Source organism: Microcaecilia unicolor, chromosome 10 (genome assembly GCF_901765095.1).
Source record: "Microcaecilia unicolor chromosome 10, aMicUni1.1, whole genome shotgun sequence".
NCBI classification, from domain to species: domain Eukaryota; kingdom Metazoa; phylum Chordata; class Amphibia; order Gymnophiona; family Siphonopidae; genus Microcaecilia; species Microcaecilia unicolor.
In genome coordinates this window covers 160,332,943-160,360,023 of record NC_044040.1, presented here as the reverse complement: position 1 = coordinate 160,360,023, position 27,081 = coordinate 160,332,943, and the positions used below count along the sequence as shown (strand labels likewise).

The following is a 27,081-nucleotide window of genomic DNA, read 5'->3' as shown; positions in this document are numbered from 1 at the left end:
GCGAAGCCTCCGGAACTCCGCCGCTCCCCTTGGCTCCTCGCTCCCAGCCGTCCTGCTGGCAGGTCCGCTCCACCACCCGCTGCACATCTGTTGGACTTGCCATGTCCACTTCTCTAGTCAACGACAGTCTCTCAACAATCGGGTTACTTCCCACTTGCTTCTGGTGCAGTCCCTCCTGCGTTCTCCCAATGGCTGGCGCTTCCCGGGGGCATGGCTTGTCTGTTCCTGATTCCGCCACAGGCTGGCTGTTAGCATCCCCCGATGTCACCTCTTTTAATGGACAGCTGGTCAAATGAGCTCCCAGCTGCTGCCCGCTCCTATTCCTCTCTCTCCGACCCCTCTCCTGTAAACCGCCAGCTACTCCATGCTCAGGGAAGACCTCCCCTGCTCCCGGACTTTGTGGGCGGGGCTTCTCCAGATGCCATGCTGCCTCGGTTTCCACTTCAGCCATTGCAGACCCGGCCAAAAATACCGGAGTCTGCCTCTGCTGACCCTTTTCCAACAGGGCCTCCTTCACGGCAACTGTCTCTGCTGTTTGCACAACTGCAGGTAAGCCCTCTGAGACTTCGACCACCACTTCTGTAGAAAACAGGCTGCTACCTGCATCTCCCTCTGCTGCCTCCATTATCTGGAGTTTTGACAATGTACTGAGTTCTTTCCTCCCCTCCACAGGTAGGATCTCCGCTCCAGCCCCCACCTCAGAGCCATGTCCTGCCGCTGCCTCCTTATCCTCTGGCTGCTGGGTAAGTGCTCTGGACTGTGTTGCCAACTGTCTCATGTATTTTAAAGTGGGGTCACCTCTGAACCCAGACAACTCTTTTGATTCTAATGCTGCTGAAGACACTGAAGCTTGCTGCAACTGTAGTGTTCCTGAACCCCCAGACTGTGGTATAGAAGCCATCCTTTCTCGGTTAACATAGAGCTCCCTCAAAGGATTCACAGAGCCCTTTTTTAAACAGTTCAACAAGTGTTCTTTTTTCCCCAACAACTTCGATATCCGGGCTTCCTCTTTAACATACATTTGTCTGTGCTCCGCTGGGGCAAATTTACACATAGTTCTTGCCATTTTCAGACGTTTTCCTAGCTCCACTACTTCTTTTTCCACCAGCTTAATTCGTCTTACAATATTTACCACACTACTTGCTGGATCATCAGGGTCATAGCTCACTTCAAGGAACTCCTCATCTGACGATCCACTCTCCTCACTCTCACTCTCATCTGCCTCCAGCAAAGGCTTCTGGCAAACTTCCATTGCCTCTTCCTTCTCCCTTCCTTGGAAGCGCCCTTCTGGGGCCTGTACTATTTTCCTCCCCCCTCCACTGTCTTCTCGCTTACCTTCCGCAAGCTGGGCCATGGAGGGGGAAATGCTCTTGTGGCCTCCACTGGGCTGCTTCTCCCTTCGGTCCACTGGACTCCTTTCCCTTCTCCCGGTAGTCAAACCAGGGAGAGAGCCACTCCTTTCAGCCTTCTGGTCCCGGGCCCCAGGAGGCCCCACAGCCTGGGACTTTCCTGAGGCCTTCTCCCCAGGGACCCTCCTCATCTTTGCGGAGGGAGCTAGGTCTCACTCCCTTTCCACTGGAAGTCAGCAGAGCTCTCTAAAACACCTCCTTCCTCCTCAGCAGACTGGATGGACCGTTCAAGTCTTTATCTGCCTTCATTTACTATGTTATTATGTTTTGCACCAAATGTCCCAAATCTGAATAGGAAATATAGCCATTTTTGAAACAGCAAAATGTCTACTTTTTTCAAAAATGGGCACATGCTAGATGGTTTTATGCACTGTACGTTTAACGTTTTGGTCCTTTTTCGAACAAAAAAAAAATGTCCAAGTGCAAAATGCACAAAATTAAATCATTGGGATGTAGGAGGAGCCAGCATGGATATATTAGGAGATTTTTACATGTGTTAGTCTTTGTGGTATATCTTGTCAAAGAGATAAGTCTTCAGTAGTCTGCGGAAGTTATGCCTGCTGAGCCCTCCAAAACCCACCGCACCCAACTGTACACCTCTACAATAGCCCTTATAGGCGAAGTAGTCACCTATATGTGGGTACAGTAGGTTTTTGGTCAATTTTGGAGGGATTGCACTTTCCACAACAAGTGTGACAGGTAGAGTGAGATATGGGCCTGGGTCCCTTTCTCTACAGTCCACTGCACCGACCACTGCACTACTCCAGGAACCTGCTTGCTGCTCTAATAGAACTGCCTATAACATCTGAAGCTGTCATAGAGGCTAGTAAATACTATTTTCATTCACATCTTTGGGAATGGGAGGAGGTCATTGACTACTGGGGGAGTAAGGGGGGTGTCATCTCTGATTTCCTCTAGTGGTCATCTGGTCATTTAGGGCTACATTTTGTGCCTTATCCATTCTAAAAACAGGTCTGGATCAAAATGTTGTAGCCTTAGACATTTTTGTTTTGTTCCATTATGGCTATAAAATGTCCATGTGCTAGGAATGCCCTAGGCCCGCACTAATCCCACCCCTGAAATGTCCCCAGCACCCCTCTTGCGATTTGGAAGCACTGCAGGCAAATTGCACAGATAAAGATCTGCAAAATAGGTTTCAAAAATACCAATTTGGACATTTTGAGAAGAAATACGTCAAAATGCTGCTTTCTGATACTTTTTGGACCAATGGAACTTTGTAAGTCTAAGTGCTTTGAAAATGGGCTCCCTTGTGAGCTAATATGTGAAAATATTAAGAATATGATTAAGCTCATGCATTAAAGAAAACTCCAGAGGGAATGCTTGAATAAATACATAAATAAATAAAAAAAACTTCTGAGAACATTTATTTTTTAATTGATAGTGTGTTGTTTGAAAATATTGGGGCCCTTCTATTAAAGTATGGTAAGTTTTTGCACCTACAGTGTGCTAGATGCAGAATCTAATGCACAGTAAGTGCAAATTTTGTGCAGTTAATGCAGGGATGTGCCCAGCAACTGCCCTGTATTTACCACATAGGGCAGATACCACTTGGATACCATGTTACATGCAGTACCAGATAGCAAAGCACCCATTCAAATCTGGCATGCATGTAACACTATCCCAACCCAAGAATATACCACAATAGTGCCACAGCAATGCACACCTCAGTCCAATGCCCCTCCCCAGTCAACACTCCTCCACCATCTACCCCACAATCCAATTCCCCTGATCTGGTCCCCCATGAAAGCTTCTCCCGCCTGAACTATAAGCTATCAGATAGTCCCGCTCCCTTCATAAAGCCCCTCCACCTCATGGAAACGTAACCCTCCCCTGATCCCTTGACTCCCCCAAGAACCCCCAGGATTTATCTGGAGGTAATCACTGGTGGTCTAGAGGGATTATGTGAACATTGCTCCATTCCATTCCCACTCCGTCTCATAGTACTATCACTAGGAGTCAGACTTCCATATCAGGATAGTCTACCCTTTTATGGAAGGCTGACCCCTTGCAATAATACCATGAGATTAATGTTAGGGGTCAGTGGCACTATTTTGTACCCAGCACCAAATGAAGTGTGATTAGAAGGGAATTACTCCTCTCTCATCATTCTAGACCATTTATAAGGGAAGTTCTAGGGCTCACTGGGGGAAAGGTATCAAGGTATCAGGAGGATGGGGAAAGGGTAAGGTTTGTATAAGATGAAATATATATACAGTGCACTCCATTTAAGTGCACGTCGGATAACGCATGCTCTGTTTAACTGCATGCCGTACTTCGGTCCCATTTTTGGCACCATCAATTTCTATGGGGACAAACTTTGGTTTAGCGCACCACTGATAAGTGCAAGATTCACTTATATGCATGGCTTAAGACCGCTCCTCTGCAGGAAAGACTCCACATAAGCGCGCGCACGGAATATGGAAGCCGATTGCCACGTGACAACCAACGAGATTTCAAATTTATCACCCCTTTAACTGCCACAGGCAGAATAAGTGAAAGAATGTTGTTAGTGTACACTGGGGTCGTCGTCATCGCAGCGGAACTGTAAGACTTTAACACTGGCTGAACGAATAGAAGTTCTTAAAAAATTAGAAAACAAAGCATCTATTGCTAAAGAATATGGTGTCAATCCCAGTCAAATTTCACGTGTCTTGAAGCAGAAAAACCAGCTTCTGGAAGACTGTCAAAACAATACAAATCCACAACGGAAATGAAAACGGGCAGGAAAAGCTGAGGAGGTAGAAGATGCTCTTCTTCGGTGGTTTTCTCGAGTCAGGAGCAGACAGTTTCCTGTCAGTGGTCCACTGCTTATGGAGAAAGCTAACCAGCTAGCTGAAAGTCTTGGACTAACTGAATTCAAAGACACTGTTGGATGGTTGGAAAGATGGAAGGAGAAGAACAGCATAAAATTCAAGAAACAGCATGGTGAGAAACAAGACGCTGATGACTTTGGTGCTGAAAATTGGGTTGTTTCAGTTCTTCCTACCATCTTGAACGAGTTTGCACCTTATGACATTTTCAATGCTGCTGAAAACGGTCTCTACTGGTGAGCGATTCCTGATGGAACACTTACATTCAAACATGCCAAATCTACTGGAGGTAAAACTTCGAAGGACCGACTGACTATCCTCCTTTGCTGCAATATGGATGGAAGTGAGAAGTTGGAACCTCTCGTCATTGGAAGGTGCAAACAGCCCCGTTGCTTCAAGAAAGTTAAGCGACTGCCTGTGTCATACAAGGCTAATGCAAATTCATGGAAGACTGGGGAAATTTGGAAGCAGTGGCTAAAGAAGTTAGACACTAGAATGCGGGCACAAAAGCATCAGATTTTGTTGCTTTGTGATAATTGTGCTGCACACAGGGATGATGTCAGGCTGTCTAACGTCAAGGTGGTCTTCCTGCCACCAAACACTACCTCTCTGATCCAACCTATGGATCAGAGCATAATAGCCAATTTCAAACAACATTATCGGGCTCTTGTGCTACGTCGAGTGTTATGGATGACCAGACTGGCAAGGATAAACGTGTAATCAATCACTATTGGATTCCCTACATATGCAGAAAGAAGCCTGGAATCATGTTACACAGGCAACCATTATGAACTGCTACAAGCGGGCAAGCTTTGTTTAGGATGTGGAGAGGGACGAAACAGATGCAGCTGTTGCAAACGCGTCAGATGAACAGGTTATTGACATCCCAGCCGGTGTTACTGAAAAGGAGTTTCATTGCTACGTAGATGTTGATTACGATCTACAAACAGCTAATGACAGCACTGATGTCCAGATATGCGCCTACATGCAGGCAACAAGGGCTGATGATGAAACAGAGGATGAAATGAGCAGCGAGGCACATGCTGATGAAATTCAACAACCTCCTCCTGTCACTTTTGCAAGAGCGCTGGAGCGTCTCAACACCGTGCGGGCCTATCTGGAGGCCACTGGACATCAGTGGTATGACAGTTTTACCGTCTGGCAGACGTAGTCTATGGAACTCGCAGACCCAATAGTGTACAGAAGACTATAACTGATTACTTCAAGTAAGCCTAACGTCAGTTAATGGAGACTGTATACTGTATATATAATAAGAAACAGTACTGTACATATATTTATCAGATATCAAGCTTCTTTGTGTCACAACGGTTAAGTGCACGCTCCAGTTAACTGCATGCATTTATTTGGTCTCAGACCCTTGCACTTAAGCAGATTGCACTGTATATATATAATTATAATATTCACAAAAAAGTACAATCAAGTACTTCCAAAAGAAAACATTCTAATCCACAATACAGGAGAAGAGGAAAAAAAAAAAAGGAAACAATACATCTAGAAATCAAGACTAATAGTCATTTTCAACCTGGATAAACAAATAAAGTGATGTTAATACTTACCACTCAAGATAACTTCACTTAACTTCCCTATCTAAAGAATACATATTTAACATCTGATAAAGAGGGGGGGTGTTATGAAGGGGTGGGTCTACCCACTAGCCTTGGGTTTGAAAGGGGGGGGGTTCTGCTTGGAGGATGGATTGGAGCACTCTGCTTGGGGGATCAGATCAAGGAGGATAGGGCATCAGATCGGGATTGAAGGAATCAAATTGGAGGTAGGGACTAGAAGGGAGAAATGGCCACCACAGAAGTCTCAATGGTGCACTGGGCAATTAGGCTACCAGATTGCTGGTAATGTAGGTGCACTATAAGTGCAGGAAGACTATTGGCAGTAATGATAGCTAGTGTCTTGTACTGACCCGTGCACTGGCTCTCACAGCAGGCCACTCCTCTGTTCTGTCCCTATCATGCGTGCACACTGCCCTGGCCTGCATTAAGCAGCTAGTACAGGGCTGTTACTACACTTGCTGTTTTACCACACACTAGCCATTAGTGCAGGTCCATGTTAACATTTAGGGAATCTTTTAGAAAGGCACACTAGCATTTTTAGCATGTGCTGATGATTAGCGCATGCTAAATGCTAGAGACACCCATAGGAATATATGGGCATCTCTAGCATTTAGCGGATGCATATTTAATGCATGCGCTAAAACTGTTAGTGCGCCTTTGTAAAAGGGGCCCTTAATGTGCAGTAAAACCTGCACCAGCTGTTTAATGTAGCTTAGTAAAAGGGTCATAGTGTCTATTACGTGGACTATAGATTCTTTATACAAAGACTTTACACGTTTTCCCAATTCTAGAAATAAGGGTAGAGAGAGAGAAAGAGAGAGAGAGAGAGAGAGATTAAAAAAGAGACCTCGCTTATATTTTGCAATAGCAGAGAACAAGGCATGGGACTCCTCTGCACATGCCTCTGACAGGGACAAGGTGTTATGATCCTCATGGAGTTCGAAGTTGCAGTCTTCACATAGTAGTGCCTTGCAGGTGAAACAGTATTTTGTGATGAATTTCTGAGGATGGTAGAAGCAATGACTTGTCTTTTCTTCTCTTTGAATGAATTCTGTTATGTTATGAAGCTCCAGCATCCTATGGTTATGGTGTTTCGACAGACATATGTTACAGTAAAACTGCTGTTTGCATGTTCTGCACCTCATTGCAGCTTCACGTTTCTTGTTTGTGGGGCAATGCTGACAATAAACAATATTTGTAAAACCGCTGCCTTTTGGAAGAGAAATGCCTTTTCTTGTGCAATATTTCTTCAATATTATGGCTCTTAAGTAATCGTTAGGCAATTTAAGATCATTATGTTGGAAGTAATAGGCACATTGACACACAGGGCATTTGATAAATAAACACGGTTCTGTACTAGTTGCAGCTTGGGTCTTAAGCTTCTCCACACATGGCTTACATAGATGATGTTCACATGGCAGCGTGCAAGGCTGGCTATAGAACTGTCTACATGATGGGCAAATGAGTCGCTGAACTATTGCCTTGTCAAGATCCTTTTCAAGTAGACCCAGAAAACCTTTTTCATACTTCTCTCCTGCTGACTTTGATTGTGAACTGAAAAAAAAAGGCCAAATTTAGCAGGTTAAGAATGTAGTTGAGATTTCAAACTATAATGTTGTCAGTGTATGAATTTACATATTTATAATTTAAATGTTCTTGTGCAAACTGAAGTCATTTTGGTCAGTGAATAAATTTGAACAGTGGTATTCACTTCCAGTCTTCGAGATATAGCAGTGGGTCAGGTTTTCAGGATCTCCTCAATGAATATGCATCAACAATTTGGATAGACTGGAGATATTACACATGTGAATCCATCTTATACAGGCTGTGTGGAAGCGGTAGTGCGCCCGGCTCTGCCTCCTCGCCCACCCACCCGCCGGTCCCTCAGACAGCAGCAGGAAAGGAGAGCACTGTCCGGTGGAGCTACCCCAGAAGCATGGGAGTTGTGGAGGCGTGAGGACACTCTTGGAGGGAACCGCCGAGGCTGCCAAGGGCATAGTCGACAGCACCGTGACGAGAATGCACCAGCAGCGACAAGAGGAGAAGGGGCAATGCGGCAGAGGCCCCAGAGACAGGCTCCAAGGGGCTCAGAGCAAAGCAGTAGCGGTAGCCTGAGGCTGCTGCCCCTCCTCTGGTGTCTACCTCCAACATAGACACAGCTCCCAGGGTTGCGGAATCTCTGTGCCCTGGGCAACACGTCCGATCACCAGACCATGAGTAAAGTGCCTATTATATTTCAAGATATTGAGACTTTACAACTGACAAGGCTTGAAAGGCCTGACATTAAAAACCAAAGTAAAAACTGAATAATTGCTAGTGAACTGAAGACACCTTCAGCAGGATGGGCGTGCCTGAGAATGAGCCTTTTGCACTGCATTTGATTAACCAGAGAAGGCAGGCTTGTGAGGAGAGCAGATTAGGGCAACATAGTCTTAATAGTAACCACAGGAAATATATACCATAATGAATACCTTCAAACTACTCCTAATAATCTACTCCCTAACACTGATTCACTCAACACTAGCCACCCCACTTGCAGAAAACAAAATCATAACCATACTACACAATCATCATAGATTGATCAAATACACCACACCTCACCAAAATGTTAACAACCTAAACAAAGGAAGAACACTTACATGCGAACAACCACAACAGAAGGGAAAGAAGGGCCCAAACAAACTCACCTCAACAAAGAAACGACAACTAACAAAAGTCCACTTAACACCAAATACAGAAGACCCATTCCAAACAATCCAAGTGGGCTACATCAACGCCAGATCCGCTGTAAATAAAACAGCAATACTAACAGACTGGATCATGTCAGAAAACCTCGACCTACTCTTCCTCATTGAAACTTGGATCCATGACCAAAAGGCCCCTATAATCCTAGACCTGTGTCCTCCAGGATACAAAATCACACACTGGACCAGAAAAGAAAAGCCTTGAAAACGACATACGACCACCTAAACTTCCTGAAATCACTAAAAACCAACCTGTTTAAAAAGGCATACCCTACCGATCCAACTTAAATGCCTAATCTCTGCAACACAACCAAACTAAAGCACGTAATGGACATAACCCAACTCTTCCGTTCTCTGATTTCCTAATGTGGCTGTGCCACATGAACTTGATCTTACCACAACATCACCCTGTATTTGTTCACACCGGAGCCTGCAAAGGCCTCTCCGGTACTATGTAAGCCACATTGAGCCTACAAATAGGTGGGAAAATGTGGGATACAAATGTAACAAATAAAATAAATAAAATATTAACTAGGGGTATTCTGAAAACCTGACCATGAGGACTGGGAGTGAATGTCACTGAACTAGAACAACAAAGGCACGCTAGCGTTTTTAGCATGCGCTAAAAATAAGCACATGCTAAATGTTAGAGATACTCATAGGAATATATGGGTGTTTCTAGCATTTAATGTGTGCTAAAAACACTAGTGCATCTTTGTAAAAGACCCCCTTTATAAATAAGGATTAGTGAATTAGCTATTGTTTATCCAACTCAGATCTGTCCTAGGATTCTTCTATTTCAAAGGTTCTTTTTTATATTTAGCCTAGCAGTTTCCAGCTGCCTTTTTGTGTTTCTAGTTAAACTGGAACATTTCACACAGTCCTCTTCTTCCTGTAAGCCTGCCTTTGCCCCTTGGCATGTGGTGGGGGTTAAGCCTGTAAATGAGAGGTATATTTTGTTATATAGGTCAAAATGTGGTATTGAATTAGGTAGTGATGATTTGCTTGTGTTGGTTGATTTATTTAATAAAAGATATTACAAAAAAATCCCAAAAAACTAGAAGAGGTAGCTGTTGGGTTGTTGCACCTTTAGCCTTCATTTGCAACTACCTAGGGAATATTCCTCTAGCCATTGTCCAACTCCCTTAATACAGTCATTTTGAGAACAACCTTTGGCTGAGAATCTGAACCTCCTCCTCATTGATCTCATCCCTCCCGTATGGATCCAAACACTCCCTCTACAACATGCCAGGCCCAGTCAACCCTCTGAATGGGAGACCTGACCTGAGAATAAAACCAAGGTCCTCTGCTGGAATGCGCTGTCATTTTATAGAGGCAAGATGTGTTAGGTACTTTGTATTGCTTGCATCTAAAATGACATAAATTCTCTAATAAAATTTCATTGAACATGTAATTTAATTTCAGAGCTGCTCTTTAGCAGGGAGGATTTTCTTCCTCCCACCCACCATCCAGATGAGCCTTTTATGGATCATTCTCACTCCTTCCCTCACTTCACAGTGAAAAGCCTCCTCCAGGATTTCTTATAGGGATAAAACACCCCCTTCCCTGCACTTCCTCGAGTCCAGGGTCCGAATGGGCAGGGAGCTTCTTCGACAGGCAGACTCCTTCGGTCCCTTGCACTTTACAGTTAACTCGCAGTGCCTTCACCTGGGAAAAAGAAGTGGATTCCCTCTTCTCCTCCCAGGATCTCAGTCTCTGCTCCAAATCTCCTATGGGATGCAAGCTAGCAGTTAGTTAGAATGGCCCCTGAGAGCCTTTGGTTCCCAAGGCACTTTCCAGGATTAAATCACTCCACAGTCCGGGGATTTATATGAAAACCAACTGGAACTTTTATTAACTTCTGCAACCAGCAGCTCAGATAGTTCAAACCAATGAAATAGATAACAGTCCAATATAAATTTGACTTGATTTTGACAGAGTATCTGCAGGAATACAGATCAGAAATAGATACACTTTATACAGCGCCTCTCCTTGTCCATCCCTTCCAATCAGCAATCAAACCTGCATGGGCTTTGCACCTCCTGCACACGGGTTTCAGACTCTGGTGTCCCGGCTCTCCTATAAGATGAAACTCTCCCTAGTTCTCATCTCCAGCTCCTTGACGTGATCCTCTTTATCCACTCTCCAGAGCTCACCAACAGTCTCTGTCTGTCTGGACTATGACTTCTCTCTTTCTCCAAACCCACAGGTTGCCAGTTCTTAAATAGGGACTCCCCCTTCGCTCTCCACTGATCTAATGTCAGGGGTATCTTGGACTACTATTACTAATAATAATCATTTCTATAGCGCTACTAGATGTACGCAGCGCTGTACACTTTATATGCAGGTTCTTTGTCCCTAGAGGGCTCACAAAACATGGTAATCATTTTATCACCATCTAACTCCTCCCAGCATGTCACTCATCCCCTTTGCTGCACCATCTTGCTGAAATGGCGGTTAGCTTAGTGGGTTTCAAAAAAGGTTTGGACAGCTTCCTAAAGGAAAAGTCCATAGACCATTATTAAAATGAACTTGGAGAAAATCCACTGCTTATTTCTGGGATAAGCAGCATAAAATGTATTGTACTTTTTTGGGGTCTTGCCAGGTATTTGTGACCTGGATTGGCCAGTGTTGGAAACAGGATGCTGGGTGATGGACCTTTGGTCTGTCCCAGTATGACAATACTTATGTAGTTATGTACTTATGTACATTCTATTTCCTGGCCCATCCTCTAAGGCTGTGTTTACTTCCGACCCAGGGACCTCCATAATACTCCCTCAAGTGATCTTCCACTAGGGCTCTATCCTCTCAGTAACTCCATAGAACAGAGAGGGGGGGGTTACATTTCATCTGGGCTGTAGGAAGGAATAAGGAAATCCTCTCTGCTAAGCAGCCCTGTCAATGTGGGCTGGTTAGCAAGCAAGATTTTAACAGTTAAGAGTTCCTAAATATGCATGCTCAATTGTTTGTTGCTTCTCCTATTCATTTTATTGTAGACTAGAGAAAAAGGCCCGTTTCTGTTAGAAATGAAACGGGCACTAGCAAGGTTCCAGGGCCCCCTCCCTACCTCCGTCTGTCCTCCGAGTTCCAGCCCCCCTCCCCTCTGAGTTCCATGCCCCCCTACCGGCCTCCCTCCCTCCGAGTTCCATGCCCCCCTACCTGCCTCCCTCCCTGTCCGACAAGTTCCAGGCACCCCTCCCCTTCAAGTTCCAGGGCACCCCTCCCTCCCTCCCTCCGAGTTCCATGTTCCCCTGTCTGCCTCCCTCCCTGTCCTCCGAGTTCCAGGGTACCCCTCCCCCTCCCCTTCGAGTTCCAGGACCCCTTCCCCCCTCCCCTTTGAGTTCCAGGACCCCCTTCCCCCCCTCTTTCAATTCCAGCCTACTCCTTCTTCCTCTGTGTCTCAGCATCACCCGAAATCTTACCGTAGAGCAGAGCAGACGCTACAGTTATACTTCCTCACTCACAGGTTATTGGTTGCTGGCTTTCGTTGACTGCTGGTGGGTTGGCTGGAGCGGGAGTGAGAGGGGTGCTGTGAGTGGCTGTGTGGCGTGAAGCAGGGCTGTGTAGCGAGTGACATATTGTGCGGGGGCGGGGCTGAGGGCGGCTGTATGACTGGTGCTGAGAGCCTACGAACACTACAGGGCTTCACTGCCACGGAGTCAGCTTCAGAATGTTGGAGGTGCGAATTATTAAATTAGATGACATAAGCAACATAAAGGGGATAATTTTATAAAGGAATTTTTGCATGTAAAGGTCTTATAAAATAGGATTGAAATAGGAACGTACTTGGTCTTTATGCTTGTGTAATCCAGACTTCACCTGGGTTAACTCCGGACCCGGCCATAAGGAGAGTGCGTTCTCTCTCACTGCTTCAAACTCCACAGTCTCAGCTCACTCTCAGGCTACTCGCACCCACACTTCCAGTTGAGCCAAGGTGGGCAATTAATCTAGCGTTTGAGAGACATCTATTCGAATCTGAGTTCCCTTTAGCTCTCTAGTCCAGGAACCAAGTGACACTCCAGAAAGGTTAAGGACAAACGTAAACTTTATTGTAACTTTAGCAACTGGTAATTCTTGCTGCAATGATCTTTAACACTGTCATTGATGTAACTCCAGCTGTGCTTCTCAAAGAGAATTACAAGAAGGGTTTCTTCCCAGGGTTATACACAAGTGCACAGTCCCGTTTTGTCTGTCCCGTAGCCAGAAGTAACCCCAGAACTGATTGCACTTCCTGATGTACTTTGTTACCATGAGGTCTGGATTCTTTGTGACTGTCATTTACCTTCATGGGCATCTTCCCATAGGCAACACCCTAACCATGGGCAGACCTCGTCCTACCCTGAGCTCTGCTTTCGGGCTAGATTTCCCAATCCGCCCAAATTTCTGGCTGTTGTGAATTTGCCAGCAACTGTCTTTTAAATCTAGTCACACTGGAGTTGGCACTCCAGGACTCCCCTTGTTCCTTCTGTGGGTCACTTGGTAGGAGGATTGTAGATTGCTCAAGACCTTAGGCAACCGAGGACACTTAGTTTCTCCTTTTATTTCCTTCTAAACTCCTCCCAGGGATCTCCTAGTCACTCTTCCTAGTGACTGTGTACCCAGGCCCACTCTGTCAGCAAATCCAACTCTAACCAGGGGTTACATTTGGATAATCTGTTTTCTTTAAATCTCTATCTCCATATATACATACATCTCTCTCTAACAAGAAATTGTATGTACTTATTTAGTCATTATGCTTACGTATTACTATTACACAACATTTATTTATCTTAAGCTACGTTGATGTTAGTAACCTTTTAGTATTACTATCTAGCAATTTTTGCATATTAAAAATGTTCAAGGTAAAACACAGTAAGATAACATTCTTCAAACAATATAATTAGTAATGTGTCAGAATGTCACAGTCACTGTGAATGCTCAAAGTGTCCACCCCCAGCTTTAACACAGGCCTTCAGTGGCTCTGGGAAGTTCTTAACAGCCTTGTTGAGCAGTCCCTGTAGCAGGCTGTCCCAGATCGTTTGCAGTGCTTCATTGAGTTCCGCGATTGTTTGCAGCTTTGGGTGGAGTAGGGTTACCTTATGTCCGATTTTACCCGGACATGTCCTCTTTTTGAGGACATGGCCGGGCAACCAGGTGGGTTTTGCTAGCCTGCCCATTTGTCCAGATTCCCGTACAAACGGGCAGGCTGGCAGGCGGGCCTAATGGTGTCCTTTCCATTAGTCCCCTCCTTTTACCTTACTCTACTGCCCTGGTGGTCTAGTGATCTCTTCGGGCGCTGCCCTATTCTGTTCCCTTTGCAATGCTGACAGTCCCGGCGCCAATTCAAAATGGCCATCGAGAGTTGACCCGGCCTCGCAAGCAGAAGTCTTGCTCCTGTATAATTTTAGTAGGATTATATATGTACTCAGTAGGTAAGATGTTATATATACATTTCTATATTTTTTTCTCCTTTATTTTATAATTTTACAAATTTATTTGTATATATACAACACTCATTTACATGTTTAAATTTTGGTCTTTTGCTTCATAGTTAGACTATATTATATAGTTTTATTTTATTTGTATGTTAGTTAATATTTTTATATATTTTGACTTTTTATGTTTTTTTATATATATGTTATGTATTATCTTAGGGACTCCTGAGGCAGGCCTGAGTGGCTGAAACACGACTCGTGATTGTTTCAATAAACTTTTGCTGTGAACATTTTTTAATCCAGTAGAAGTTTTCTTTGGGCATCATCCTCCTTGTCTCCTTTTCTGTGGGTTTGTACTTTGGGTTCCCAGTGCGGAGGTTAGCTTTTCTTCTGTGTTTGTCGCACTCTATCTTTTTGGACCATTAAAAAAAAAACATGTCCAAGTGAAATATGCACAAAATAAAGCCACTGAGATGTAGGAGGAGCCAACATTCTTAGTAGACTGGCCACACAGATATCCCAGCAGAGCAGTGGGTATCCTAGAGAGCATTGTGGTGGACTTCACATATAAGTCCCAAGTATGCATCTCACCATTGCTCACTTATATTTCATGGTGAGCTCCCCAAAACCTACCAAAAACGTACTGTACCCAACTATAATAGCCCTTATGGCAGCAGGTGTCATTGATATGTGGGTACAGTAGGTTTTTGGTGGGTTTTGGGAGGCTCACACTTTTCACCACAAGTGTGACAGAGTGGATTATGGGCCTGGGTCCCCTTTTCTACAGTGCACTGACCACTAGTCTACTCCAGGGAGCTGCTTTCTGCTCTAATAGGACTGCTTATAACATCTGAATCTGTCATAGAGACTGGTATGTACTGTTTCTTTCACATTTTTGGGGAGGGGGTAGGAGGGAGTCAGTGACCACTGACCACTGGGGGAGAAAGGGGATCATGCCTTAATCCCATCAGTGAAATTAATCAGTTCTTAGAAACTTAATAGCGGGGGTAGATGTAATAAATATATAGAACCCAGCACTAAATTCACTCTTAATATAAGTTCATACAAAAGGGAGTGTGAGATTTTAATGTTAATGACCTCAGGAGCCCTTTTACACAGCTGCGCCAAAAAAGCCTGCAGTAGTCTGGGCGCATGTATTGGATGAAAGCTGGATAATTTCTCCATCGCATCTAGAAAAAAAAAAGGGGGGGGGGGGTTAGACCGGGAAATGGATGTACGGCAAAATTAAAACCAGCATGGTCTATTTTCGGCCTGAGCCCTTAACGCCACCCATTGACTTAGCAGTAAGGGCTCACACGTTATCTGCGTGGTAACCATCCAGTGCACGCCAACTGCCGATTACTGTCGGGATCGCCCCTGTGGTAGAAAATTATTTTCTACCACGTGTTTTCAGCATGCACCAAACTCAGAATTACCACCCAATATACACGCTAGCCGGGTGATAATGCAGATTTTACACGAGCTGCACACACATAGGACCTTACACGCTTTTGTAAAGGGTTCCTCAGTGTTGACTCTTTTCACATAGGATCTCAGTCTTATGGCTCGCTGACATCATCATCGATGAATAATTTATCATTCCTCATACACAAATTTGTGTAATTAATTTTTTAATTATTTTAAAATATATTTATTTATACATGACTCATGTTTTGCCCACAGCTGCATCAAGGTATGGTCCTCTAAACTTTCAGCATTGTTGAGTTCTGGCATTTTAATACATGTATGAACATGCATTAACAGTGAGTTTAGTTCTGGGTTCTATTAAACCCTCCAGTGATAAAAACAGGTCTAGGCCTTAGGAATGCCCAAATCCTGCCCCAACATGTCCCTGACATGCCCCATGCCCCCCCCCCCCCCCCCCCCCCCCCCCCCGTGATTTGAATGCACTGTCAACAAACTGCATACCAAAACATTTTTTTAAAGGGTTTTGAAAAGAGTGATTTGAACATTTTGGCAAGCAAAATGTCCAAATGCTGATTTATGCAGCTTTTTAAATGTTTTTCTCTTTCAAAAATAAGCTCCATATTGTGGTATGGATATAGGGAGTTCCAGAAGTAGCTGAATTAAGAAGCTGAAAGAACCACAATATAAGTTAGCAGTATCCCCCACAGTTTAAAAGTAGTGCCTGCTTTACCTTCCAGGTTGCTTTGATGCCATGGGGAAGGAGAGAAAGCTAGAGAAGTGCAAAGTAACACAGCTAGGCTCCATGCTCTGATGTCAGGCAGGTGAAAGAGAAAAACAGAGAACACAAGAATGTGTTTCCATACTGGGACAGACCGAAGACCCATCAAGCCCAGCATCCTTTTTCCAACAGTGGCCAATCCAGGTCACAAGTACCTGGCAAGATCTCAAAACAGTACAACACATTTTATGCTGCTTATCCTAGAAATAAGCAGTGGATTTTCCTCAAGTCCATTTTAATAAATGGCTTATGGACTTTTCTTTTAGGAAGCTTTCCAAACCTTTTTTAAACCTCACTAAGCTAACTGTTGGCAACGAATTTCAGAGTTTAATTACATGTTGAGTGAAGAAATATTTTCTCTGATTCATTTTAAATTTACTACTTTGTAGCTTAATTGCGTGCTCCCTAAACCAAAGCCATAAGAATGCCTGGGTGCATAAAAAGAGGGATGACCAGCAGGAAAAATGAGGTGATAGTGCCATTGTATAAGTCTCTGGTGAGGCCGCATTTGAAGTACTGTGTGCAGTTCTGGAGACCACACCTACAAAGAGATATAAACAGGATGGAGTTGGTCCAGAGGGTGGCTACAAAATTAGTAAGCAGTCTGAAACACAAAAAATATAGGGATAGGCTTATGAACTTCAACATGTATACACTGGAAGACAGGAGGGCGAGGGGAGATATGATAGAGACGTTTAAATATCTCAAGGGCGTTAATGTAGAGGAAGTGAGCCTTTTCAACTGAAGGAAAACTCTAGAACGAGGGGGGGCATATGATGAAGTTAAGAGGGAATAGGCTTAGGAGTAATCTAAGAAAGTATTATTTCACGGAAAGGGTGCTGGAAGAGTGGAATTGCCTCCCGGTGGAGGTTGTGGAGTCAAGGACTATGTCAGAATTTAAAAAGGTATGGGATAAGTACATGGGATCACTTAGGAAAAGGAAGAGTTAGGGGTTACAGAGGATGGGCAGACTGGATGGGCCATTTGGCCTTTATCTGCCATTATGTTTCTCTGTTTTAGGATCTCCCTGTACATGGGCCAGAGGTGTTGCTGGGGTATCCATCCAGTGCATGTGATACTTCGACATCTTTTTTGCAGGTCTGTGTACATTATGGGATGATGCTCCCTGGTTCATGCTGCTTATGAGTGTCACCCTCTGGGAGGGACTTGGGGAGGTTGTGGTTGCTGTTGGGGCCATCTGTTAGACATCCTCTAGAGTGAGGTGTCGCAACAAGGTAAATTCTTGGGTGGGGGGATGATGCGAGTATAACTGGGTGACATGTCCAGTGAGGGTGGTCTTGGCAGAGCTGGCAGGTGCAGGTAGATGCACTAGACAGGAATTTCTGGGGATGGGGGAGGAGGGTCTATGGTTGTCTTCTTGCTAGACAGCATATGTGCAGTGTGATGGTGTACTGTCCACTATGTCACTGTGCTACAACTTCAGCTGTCTGCAGCTGTGTATATGTGCATTCTACAGCGTGGTAGCTGTGTGGCTTGCCCTGGTCTCTGATAGGTGTAGGGGCTTGTGGGCAGTGTGGGTCCTTACCTTGCCAGGGTCTTCTGGATATCCTCCCACACCCTTCTTGCTAATGCCTGTGGTATCTTGAAGAGGCAGTGCTCATTTTGGGTCTGAAGGATTGCGAGGAGGTTTCTTTTGTGAAAAGTTCCACTACCTCCTGACCTCTATTTTCCCATGCATATGAGAGGATGATAGTGGGCACTGTACATATTATGTGAGGTGGACCATGGGCACAAGGCTGCTGAAGTCATTGCCAGGGGCAGTCTATATGTCGCATGCATCTAGACATTTAGTGCTGCAACTGGAGTCCATATGGATAGTGCTATATGCACCCTGGATTTCTACATCTACCATGGCGGCAATTTGTGAGATTGACGTTTATCTCCTGTACTTTCATGTTTTCTAGACATCTTGGTGGGAGGGGCAGAGATATGCAGATTGTACTATATGCTTACACAGTCCTGGAAATCTAAAACATGTTACAGGCTCGGCATTTGTATGCTAAAACAGCTATCTTCCAACACCCACAACTTATCTAAAATGGCACTGTTTTTGTACTGAAAATGTATAAAATAACTAACTGGAAATAGGGCAGGGTGGCTGATGGGACAAGTTGAATGACAGATGACCCCATGTAAACAAAGGTCAAACAAAAAAGGAGGATGAGTACTTCCACAGAAATCAGACGGATAAGCACAGAGTGGAAGAAAGACATTCCAAGAACTGCCAGAAGTCCAATGTCTTCAAGAAAAATATTTTATTCTCCAATAAAGGAAGTATAAACTGTCCAGAACCAACACGGACCATGTTTCAACAATATGCCTTCCTCAGGGGTCACAACTAATAAGTAAATAAAATATAATAATACAGCTAAACAAAAACTGTCTACAAGAAACCAAGTGGGGAAGGGGGAGAGCTCAACACACTTTAAGGAAAAAGAAAAAAGATCCAATACAGAGTTATAGCAGTTTTTAAATCTAGTGCTCAGATTAACAGATATCAAATAAAAATAATCAATAAACAAGTTAGAAAGCACAGCAAAGCAGAGCACAAGTTTAGCACAGCAGATAAAACAAATTTTTTTTGTATAAATATAAATGCAGTGACAAGGACAGACAAGGATTGGGGGGAGAGATGCCTAAAACCACAGCTCTAAGGTAGGGATAACCAGAAATAATGCCAGAACAAGTCTTCTCTGTGAGCTTTCCTTCAGGCAGGAGTCAAGAGACCTTGTGGTAGCCTTCAGCTCTCTCAAAGCAGAAGTTTTAACCACACCTAAGCTATACAAAACCTGTCTACAAGAAATCAGGTGGGGGAGAGGGAGGGCTCAACACACTTTAAGGAAAAAGAAAAAAAAGATCCAATACAGAAAAAAAGATCCAATACCCCATACGCGTGGCGATGGTCCATGGACGTCCATGCGTGACGGTCGTCCACGTGCGGACACATTATATATATGCCAGGACGTCCACATGCTGACCCGTCCATATATGGGATGGTCATCCATATATGGAACTGTGCATGTAAGGACGTCCATCAGGCATGGACATCCATATAAGGCGATGCACGTTTTCCAACGGTTATTCACCGAGAAACATGTCTCTGCGCCAAGAGCCTAATTTCAGCCTCATCAAGCTGTGCCTGAGGCAGCGTCGCTTACTTTTCATGCACCACCACCACCTGCCCCCAGGACTGTCTCTATATGAGCCTGGAGTCATATAAGAGACAGGTTGCAAAGGTAACTGTTTGTTCCCCCCCCCCCCCCCTTGGTCCTGGCCTATGAGGTCCCCCTCCTGTAGCTACACATGTAAGAGCTCCCTCAGCCATATAAGCACTAACTGTAGTCTGCATTCAAGGGTAATCAGTATGTGCACACGCACATTCATTAATAGAATCAATGTACTAGAAAGGAAAAACATTCTCACTTCCCAACAATACTGCACACAAACGGTACTCTGTCCTCATGTCCACCTCAATGACATCACCTATACCAATGTCATGTCCCCCCCCCCCCCCCCCATCATCAGTGTTGTGTGTCTCTACAATTTGGCTGCCAAATGATTTTATGTTGTGAAGGCAAGAAGGGCCACCCCCTGACTTCTGGTATACAAACTTGTATCTTACAGACGTTGTGGCATTAGGAGGGACCTGGAGTCCCTGAGGAGAAGGTTCTGCCATGTACGATGGTGCCTCAGGGCTCTACGTAAGTATTATAAACAGGGCACCTGTAGTCCTTTGTAAATGTATTTATTTAACAATGCAAATTTTATGTTCAGTTTCCATGTGGCTAATAGGCAAATAGTAAGTCATAACACCTCTGTCCCAGACCAAAGCCTAAGGTTGCAGCTACCCTCCCATGAGTGTGGCTGTAACTTCCAACTAACCTCCTCTAAGATGAATGAGATGACATGCCTCACTTCTATATCCCCCTTTCTTGTGTGGATACTGTTTCATGGTATTCTTGCCTGATGTCCTGCTCTTAGTGGATGTCATAGCATGATTTGAAAGTAATGTAAAGAAATTGTGCTTCCACCCCCCTCCCCCCCCCCCCAAAAAAAAACAAAAATGGTCATCCAACCAGTGGTGTGCTGGTAAATTTTTAACAACAACAGGCTCTCTCCACCTCGGCACCCCCCCCCCCCCCATCCACCACTGCGCCCCCCCCCCCATCCACCTCTGCGCCCCCCCCCAAAAAAAAAAATTGCAGAGCTGGCTATAGCTGGGGAGGGACAATGCATTACTCTCTCCAGGAAAAAAAAATTAAATGATCCCAGATTCCAATCTAATTCATGTTTAATATGGGATAAAATGCCATAAATAAATAAATAAATATAAACTTTTAACGTTCAGCACCTGATTCTCAAAGTGGACATATTCCAAACACTATAATGAAAATTATTTTTTTCTACCTTTGTTGTTTGGTGACTTTGTTTCTCTGATCATGCTGGCCCAGTATCTGATTCTGCTGCTCTCTATCTGTTCCCTTGACTCCGTTTCCAGGGCTTCCTTTCCATTTATTTCTTTTCTTTCCTCCATTTCTGGTCCTCTGCAGACTTGACTGTACAGTGGATCCAGCTTCTGTCTATTTTCTCCATCCATGTGCAGTTTGTCTCCTCACTTCCTTTTCCCTCATCTAATCTCCTTCCTCTATCTTCCCTCCATGTCCAGCATTTCTTCTCTCTCCCTTCCCACCCCTCCATCCATGTCCAGAATTTCTCTTGCCCTCCCCTCCATCCATGTCCTGAAACTCTCTTCTCTCCCCTGCCCCCCTCTACCCATCTATGCCCAGCAGTTCTCTCCCCTGCCCCCCTCTACCCATCCATGCCCAGCAATTCTCTCCCCTCCCCCCTCTACCCATCCATACCCAGCGATTCTCCTCCCTCCCCTACCCTCCCGCTCCCATCCATGTCCAGTGATTCTCCGTCGCCCCACCCTCCCCTCCCACTCCCATCCATCTTTTTCTATTACCTCCGTCGAAGCGCCGCGTTATTTAAAGCCCTGCTGCCCGTCTCAAGCCTTCCCTGCTTGCTTCTGATGAGTTCATTCGTTCCCTCAGTCCCGCCTTCGCGGAAAAAGGAAATGACGTCAGAATGACATTAGAAGGCGGGACTTAGGGCACGAACTCATCAGAAGCAAGCAGGGAAGGCTGGAGACAGATAGCAGGGTTTTAAATACCGCGGCACTTCGAGGGAGGTAATAGAAACTGACAGATGGGAGCAGGAGGGGAGGGTGGGGGTGAAGGACATCGCTGAACATGTTTGGGAGCGGGAGGGGAGGAAAGCATGGCCTGTGATGGCACCCTCCTGCCATGCTTACCTCGTGCAATGGAGCTGGCTCGCCCCGAAGAACAACCGACTCGCAAGAGCTGTCAAAATTTAACAAGCGGCTCTTGCGAGCCGGTGCGAGCCGGCTCCAGCACACCACTGCATCCAACCATAGTCACATCTCAAAATGCTAACATGCTGCTGAGGAATGAGTGTGCCCTGCCAACACATCTTGTGTACTGCTTTTTCAGACCAGCTTCCAGGATTCCCTATCATGTCATCTCATGCATCTCACACCCCATGTGTATAGCTCAGGGCTCACCACTGACCCCACCTTTCCCCATTCTTGCCTCATGCCAGCCAGCCAACTCCTGCACTATGCAAGCCATGTTGAATGTGCTGATCTCAAGAACAATCCTTTCACATACACAGGGCAGTGGCAGCAGCAGCAGCAGGAGGAAGAGGAGAAGGCGGCTGAGGCAGAGGCAGCACCGCTGCTGGTGGAGGAGGAGGAGATGGTGACAGCAGAAGGGCCAGATCCCTGGCATGATATGCCTCCCCTTGAGGGGGATGAGGAGGGCTCAACATCACCCACCATCTCCACACCATCACCAGCACCAGTCCCATCCCCAGCCCTGCACCTCCTGCAGCAACTGGTGCATACTCAAAACCAGTTGCTGCAGGAGGTGTCAGCGATGCGGCAGGCTAACGAGCAGCACTTCAGGGCATAGAGGCTGCTCCTGGTGCTGCTCGTTAGCCTGTTGCAAAGGGCCATGCAGGGAGGGGACAAGGCCTCCCTTGAGAAACGTTTGTAAAAATAAAATTGTACATAGTTCTATTTTTTGTTTGGTTCAATACAAGTTTCATATTTTTGATATAACAGGGTGTGTGTCTCTACTTTGTGCATTACATATTATCAAATGCTGGGGTTGATGTGAGAGGAGGCAGCAATCTGGATTGCTCGACAGGTGAACTGTGACAGAAAAACTTTGGTACATATGTGTCATAAGTGTGGCCATACAGAAGTTCACCTGTTCCTTCCAAACTGCATGGCTGTATGGTAAGGGGGGGGGGGGGGAGAGACTGGGTGGGCATTTCTGTTGAGGAACAGAAATGCCCATCCAGCCTCTCCCCCCTTACCATAGAGCCCCACAGCACAGAGTTGTGTAAATAATAGGTATGGTGTCTAGCACTAGTAATCTGCCAAGTGCATAGACTTTGTTTGCTCTCTGATCAGCAGGCACCCTTACCCACAACCAAACCACATTGGTGAGGGCCAGGAAGGAGCTACAAACAGCTGGATCATCTTTGTCACATTGAATGTATCAGCAATGATATATAGTGCTGAGGAGAAAAATGAAAACAACAGTAAAAGCATTAGATGGATGTTTACTTCATCACAATTGCAATAGAATACATCAGGTACAGAAGGGCACAGGCTAGGGGAATTATATAGGCACCAGGCTGTAGCCACCTGCAGGTTATTTAGAATAGGAGCTGTAACCAGAACCCCTCTCCCTCACCATGATTTAAGGGCTCAAGGCCTTGGTAGGCACGCACCTGTGGCCACCTTGAAAATGGTTTGCAGGATAGAATTTAGAAATGTTGTTGTTTCATAACTATGGAGGATTGTAGGACTGTGTTGAATAATGTGGAAAAGACATTCAGTGCACATATGCTACCCTCCCCTCCCCACCCTCAGCAACCTTGAAAATGGGTGGGCACTTCATAAAAGGGGACTGGGGTTCACCACATAAAGAAACATGGAATCTAGTGGGGAGACACATGAGGTGCAAAGCGGGAGAAAAACTACCAGCTATGGATACCCATGAACCTGGTGAAAATAGAGGTAAGATTTGAATGCAGAGAACATACCGAGAATGGGGAGCCCTTGACCATGAGGGATGCACACATCCATTCTCAGGGCCTCTTCCCATCCCCCACCCCACAGGCAGCCACAACTGAGTGTGTCCAATAGAGAACAAGACATCTGTTCAATGAATTGGGTAGAAACAATCATGGCTCTCAGAGTCCAGTCAGTGTATTAGAGTCCACTGCTGTCTCTTGCAATCCTCTTGACCAGCTGTCCTGCAAGATGCAAGAAGTGTTTGTTTAGCACCTACATAGCAGAAAGAGAAGAGGTGGCTGAGAGGTGTGAGCTTACCTTGAAATTGTGGTGCCAGAAATTGCCAAAAGGAACACCAATATGTTTGCTTCAAAGGGCCAGAGGCTGGCTGCTTCAACTAAGAAGAGAGAATGGGAGTCTGTGAGAGACCGCATCAAACACAGCAAGCAGCTCCTGGAGGGTAGAGGTTGAAGAGTTGGTCAGATGCAGAAAATGCAGAGTATATGCTAAGCTGCCAGCTAACACTCAGTCTGAAACTTTTTGAATGGAAAGGTACACAACCAACACACCAGTTATCTTTTAAGAATTGGCCAAAAGGTGCCCCACCCCCGCAAAAAATGAAAACAACAAAACAGATGTTCAAAAGCATACAGTGGCAAAAATAAGGTTTACTATAACTGAAGGTAAAATGCTTAGCAATACCACCCCATAATCTAAGGAAAAACCTCTAAAGTGCAAGCACAGAGAAAGCCATTTTAAAGAGGCGCCAATAAAGGGAATGCAAACTTCCAAACCGAAAGAGCAGCTGAGGACGTTTATCATTTTCACCCATAATCAAAATTAGGGCGTCCAAAACACAGAGCAGCTGGGGACGTCCATAGTTCCCACCCATAATCAAAATGAGGATGCCCAAATCGGCAGAGCAGCTGGGGACGTTTAGGGATTTTGCCCATAATCGAAATTAGGACGTCCACCTTGGGGATGCCCATCCCGCTCTTAGATGGGCATCCTTGGGACGTCCTTCTCAGTATTTTCGAACTTTTGCATCCCATTGTCATAATGGCACCAAAACAGGCACCCAACCGCAAAGGTAATTTCACTGTGTCCTCTGCACTCCTTCCACAGTTCTATGTCTACCCACCTGCCTGTGTGTCTCTCTTGTACATCAGTCTCTAAAGTGCACTCTACTCCTCCTCTCCAGCTCTGTACCATCTACAATGACATCTGTGATTACCTGCTAATGCCATTCTTCATCATCTGTTTCCTGAGTCTTCACATGTGGGGCTATGTATATGAATGCTGCAAAACAAAACTGGGTTAATTTAACCAAAACACTACCGCCCCTTTTGCTATGCAGGTGATGACACCAGTCAGACACAGAAGCTGGTCTTAGTGGGCCCCAGCCCCAGCAGACTGAAGGGCAGATAGAGCAGCAAACCAGGGACACAGACAAAGGTAACTTAATAAAGACTTCTCATAAATAAAAAAAAAAAAAAGGTAACAGGGCACTGAACAACTCTCAACTTTCCCAACAACGATCTCGCCACTCTCCAACTCCACAAAATCGCTAATGGGTCTAAAGACGACTTCCCCCTTAGCCTGGTCACTTTTATTTCAGGTCTAAGTAAGGACGCCCATGTTCCCGCCCATGCGAACCCATTTCGCTATCCGTTATACGTTGGAGGCGCCCATCTTGTTACGCTGCCCAGAACATGCCTCTAACACACCCCCTATGGGCACGACCATAGATGGGTGTCCTCGCGCTGAGGACATCTTTATGGCCCTTTTCAATTATTGGATTTGGACGACCTTCTTTCACAGGGATGCCCATGTGCCTTTTGTGTCGCTTTTTGAACGCCCTTCTCTTTCGAAAATGAGCCTGATAGCGTTAGTAAAGTCTGTGTTGGGTCTGGACTGTTTATACTACCTTTATTTGAGAATAAAACATTTTTCTTTAAGACATTGGACTTCTGGCAGTTCTTGGAATTTTTTCCTTCCACTCTGTGCTTATCCACCCATGTGAACAGAGACACACAGGCATGTGTGTGCTTTGGAAGCCAGACCAAGAGAGAAGAGAGCAGATCTGCAGTCAGAGATTGCAGGTTTAAAGAGAATCTTGGACATTACTGGGAAGACAGCCAAACCAAAGAGGGAAGGGTGAATAGAGTGTGGGTAATTAGTCATTGTCTTGTGCAAAGTACATTCCTAGTAGGTAGAATCAAGGGTCAAATATTTGTAAGTACAATAATAAAAATTAATTATTATAGATGACAATAGTGGATATAATTTATAAAAACTAATAAAAGAGCATTGCTATTACCTCAGTGGCTATATATGTGATTCACAGGTTTGAAGTTCGTATAAAATCATACTATATTCCTTGAATGGGGAAATATGGTGCATTGATATGCTAGCTAGCATTGTATCCTGTTCATAAAACACCGTTCAACTACTCTATCTTATCCCCCAGTGTTTGTTTTTGTAGGAAAAAATGTGCCAGTAACGTACCAGTGCTCATACAGGGCCAACATCAAGGGCGGGGTCACTATCTAGGGCTCCATCCCTATAGTAGCCACACCTATTTTACCAGCCATGGAGCATATAAAAAGGCATCAATGAAAATAGTACACCAGTCCCTAAGACCAACAAAAGAACCCTTAAGAGTGACCAGAAACTAATAAAATATGTAGACAAAAATTCAGCTGAACCCCCTCCCAAACCAGACTCTGGCATGCAGGACAACACCAGAAAAACAAAAATATTTCCCCCTTGTATTTCTATAAAGATAGCAGACATAAATTTCAAAAATGTACATATTCTATTAACTACATTACAAATTAACAACTACAAATAAAACAAAAAATTAACACAACTACCACACTACTTTATCTTAAACTAAAAATAAAGTTCTTTTTTCTCTCTTTGTTGTCCAGCCACATACTTTTTTTCAGTTGTGTTGGTCCCAGTCTCTGGTTTCTACTTTCCTCATCTTCTCTTAACTCTATTGCCAGGATTTCCTGTTAATTTATCATTTTTCTCTCCTCCTTTTCTTTTCAGCTTTCTTCAGTTTATTTTCTGCCTCAGTCCAGATTTAATTCTTTCTTACTATCCCATCTTCAATTTCCCTCTTTTGACTGTGTCTACCTACAGCTTGCCACTCTCTCCTCCCCACTTCCATCCTGCATTTCCCCTCTCTCTCCTCCCCACTTCTATCTTCTGCCCCTCTCCTCCCCATTTCTATCCAGCATTTCCCCTCTCCCCTCCCCTATTCAATCTAGCATTTCCTGTCTCTCTTCTCCCCACTTCCATCCAGTTTTCCCCTCTCTGTCCTCCCTACTTCCATCCAGCATTTCATCTCTCTCTCCTCCCCACTTCTATCGTCTGTCCCTCTCTCCTCCCCTCTTCCATCCAGCATCTCTCCTCTGTCTTCCACCTTCCATCCAATGTCCCCCCTCTCTCTCCCCATCTTTCTACCCCATTTTCCATCCAGCAAATATCTCCCCTCTTCTACCCATCATTTCTCCCCCCCCCCCCACCCTTCCATTCAACATCTCCTGCCTCCCTCCTGCGGCCGCTACTGCTTCACCTGACGAAGAGCTACAGGGGCAAACAAGGAGAAGCAGGCTGGGGCAGCAGTGCTCAGACGTGTGCTGTGGGCTCTGCTGGTCTCCTGCACCAGAACAAGAGGTTGACGTGAAAGGGGCAGGGGATCAGCAGAGCCTACAGTGCTCGCCTAAGCACTGTGACCCTGTGCCGTTGCTA

The 27,081-nt window shown here is 45.0% G+C and overlaps 1 protein-coding gene across 1 annotated transcript in view; it reads right to left on the bottom strand.

Annotated features, from left to right (window-relative positions):
- Window positions 1-27,081, bottom strand: part of TRIM42 (tripartite motif containing 42) — a 113,519-nt gene that overhangs the window by 47,517 nt on the left and 38,921 nt on the right. The window contains exon 5 of the mRNA XM_030215651.1: window positions 6,674-7,380. Within this exon, the coding sequence (XP_030071511.1) occupies window positions 6,674-7,380 (707 nt within the window). The remainder of the gene's footprint in view (window positions 1-6,673; window positions 7,381-27,081) is intronic.